Genomic DNA, 2455 nt, shown 5'->3' with positions numbered 1-2455 from the left:
TCGGGCTGGTCTGTCTGGAAGTTGAGCAGGAGCCAGGTCAGGCCGTACACAGTGATGTTGGCCATGACGGTGAAGGCATACCTGAGTGGGAAGGGAACCTCAGGGGGATGTGGAGGGACAAGCATGGGGACAGAACAGTGGGACATCTCAGCCCATTGCTGTGCTACAGCCTCTGCACCCCGGTGTCGTGGCTGAGGGGACACCTCCAAGGGCATGATGCACCTGCCCAGGCATCAGCCTTACTGGTGCCACTCCCAGCATGCCCAGTCCAACCCTCAGGGCACGACTGGGAGGAAACCAAGATCCCTCTGGGTCAGCCTGTCACCTTCCAGGCACAGCTCACCTCTGCCCCAAGGATGTCATGAGCTACCTGAGCTGGTGCCCCCAGAGCTGGACCCCAGGGTTATCCCAGTGCTGCCCCACATCCTCCCTGTTCACCCTGTGGGACAAACAGCCCATCCCACATCCTGATCCTGCCTGAGGAGTGGTTCCATGCAGGGAGCCAGATGCATTGCCCACCTGGCCCTGTGGACATCCCATCTCTGGGTCAGCCCCCACAGCCATGCCCAGCTCTCCCCAAGGGCACCCAGGGGGGCACAGTCCCTGCCCTGTGAGCACCAGTCCCAAAGGAGAAGTGTCCCATGGGCTGTGTCACCAACATCCCTGGCATCAAGACAGTCCCTCCTGACACCAAAGGGTTTGAGCCACCAACCAAGGACACCAGTGTCCCTTGGCACATCCCACAGGACCCCCTCGGGGCCCAGCCCTGGTCCTGCCATGCTGAGGACTCTGATGTGCCACAGCACCCAGGGACCTCCTGTCACACAGCAGTGGGACCTGGGGTGGGCAGGGCGGCTCCCCCAGACCCAGGAGACCCCCAGGTGTGTCTGTGCTCACCTGAAAGCCGTGAGCTCCACCTTCTCATGGTCACTGCTCACCAGCTCGGGGATGAGGGCCAGGTGGGACACCTGCGTGGCTGCCCAGCCAAACTGGAAGATGACGATGAAGGGGAGGTAGTAGATGAAGGCTGCCCACTGTGGAGTGCCCTCCCTGCAGGCCAGGCAGGGGCTGAACACGAAGGGGAAGGACACGAGGACGCAGGTGGTGCCTGAGGAGAGAGTGGAACAGTGAGAGGCTGCACATCCAAGACATGGTCAGAGTGCCACTGTCCCATCCCAGGACAGGTTCCACCCCAGAGCTGGGGAGGGAGGTGGGCCCCTTTCCCCAGCCAGGTGACACAGGTAGAGCCTCAGACACCCCCTGAATCCTGCACAAGGAATGTTTTCCCCCTGTCACACCCAGCACGGACAGTCACTCCCCAGTCAAGGTCCCTCCCCAGCACAGCACCGCTCTGTCCCCTCAGAACACCAGGACAGCCCCTCACTGTCACACCCACAGCCACCAAGAGTGTCCCAGGTGCAGATAACCAGCCCAGGGACACCCCTCCCTGCTGCCTGCCCCTGGTGATACAGCCCCTGAGGGCCAGGAGGGCTCCGGGTGTCCCACGGGCACAGGCAGCCCGGCTGTCCCCACGTCCCCTCTCCCCTGGGGCTGGCACAGGGAGCCACACTCACGGATGTCACCCACAGTGTGACGGGTGACACTGAGCCACGGGGGCTCTGAGCCATGGGAAGGCCCTGCTGAGTCAGGGACAGCAGAGCCAGGCTCCTCCTCCTGCTGCAGCGGGACAGGGACGCTGCGTGGGGACGCTGCCTGTGGGGACCCTGAGTGGGGCAGGCAGGTGGCCTGGCCTCTCCCTCCCCTGCCCAAAGTTATGGAGCTGATCTGCCAAGTGGCTTCATGGCCCCTCTGACCCTGATGCAGAGCCAGCTCCATGCCCTGTCCCATGTGTCACCATGCCCTGTCCCATGTGTCCCTAGCCACACTGGGTGCTGCTGAAGGGCCATGGGAACCTGTTCCTACAGCTGAGGGGAACCTGCAGCCACTTTGCCAGGTCCCCAAGGTCCCCTCTCCAAGGGACTTTGTAAGACCCTCCTCTTTCTCACGAGTGATGCCTCTTCCTCTTATCCACAAAGGGCAGTTCCTCCTCCTCACTCCCACACAGCAATGCAGGGCCAGGGCAAAGAGGTTCTCCCTGTGCCAAGGGCAGCAGCAGCAATCCCAGCCCAGCTCCATCCACCCCAGCAGGGCCCGGGTGGGTGCTCACAGCCAGCTTTGGTGCTCCAGGAGCTCCCAAAGGATGGGGGACTCAGGTACACGTGGTGCCTCTGCCCCAGACAAGCCACAGGCACAGGAAGGTCCAAGAAGGTTCAAACCAGCCCAGCCCTTGGATGGGGCTGTTGGTTTTAACTGAGCTCAGCTGGGAGATGGGGGGGTTCCAGGGCCCTGCAGGGTCAGGCTCTGCAGCCCCCCGAGGGCTGTGCAGGCCATGCCCGTGCTCTCAGAGGAGCACTGGGGCAGGAGCTGTGGGTCCTCAGCTGCTGCAGCTTCCACG

At 63.0% G+C, this 2455-nt stretch overlaps 1 protein-coding gene across 1 annotated transcript in view; it reads right to left on the bottom strand.

Moving 5' to 3' along the window:
* The window catches only part of MFSD12 (major facilitator superfamily domain containing 12), a 10972-nt gene that overhangs the window by 3935 nt on the left and 4582 nt on the right, over positions 1 to 2455 (bottom strand). The window contains exons 2-3 of the mRNA XM_029963898.1: positions 898 to 1108; positions 7 to 81 (exon numbers count right to left, since the gene is read on the bottom strand). Coding sequence (XP_029819758.1) covers positions 7 to 81; positions 898 to 1108 — 286 coding nt within the window. The remainder of the gene's footprint in view (positions 1 to 6; positions 82 to 897; positions 1109 to 2455) is intronic.

This window comes from Manacus vitellinus, unplaced genomic scaffold (genome assembly GCF_001715985.3).
Source record: "Manacus vitellinus isolate BGI_N305 unplaced genomic scaffold, ASM171598v3 scaffold_64_pilon, whole genome shotgun sequence".
Classification (NCBI taxonomy): Eukaryota; Metazoa; Chordata; class Aves; order Passeriformes; family Pipridae; genus Manacus; species Manacus vitellinus.
The sequence above is the reverse complement of the archived record's forward strand: the minus strand, read 5'-3'. Positions and strand labels throughout refer to the sequence as shown.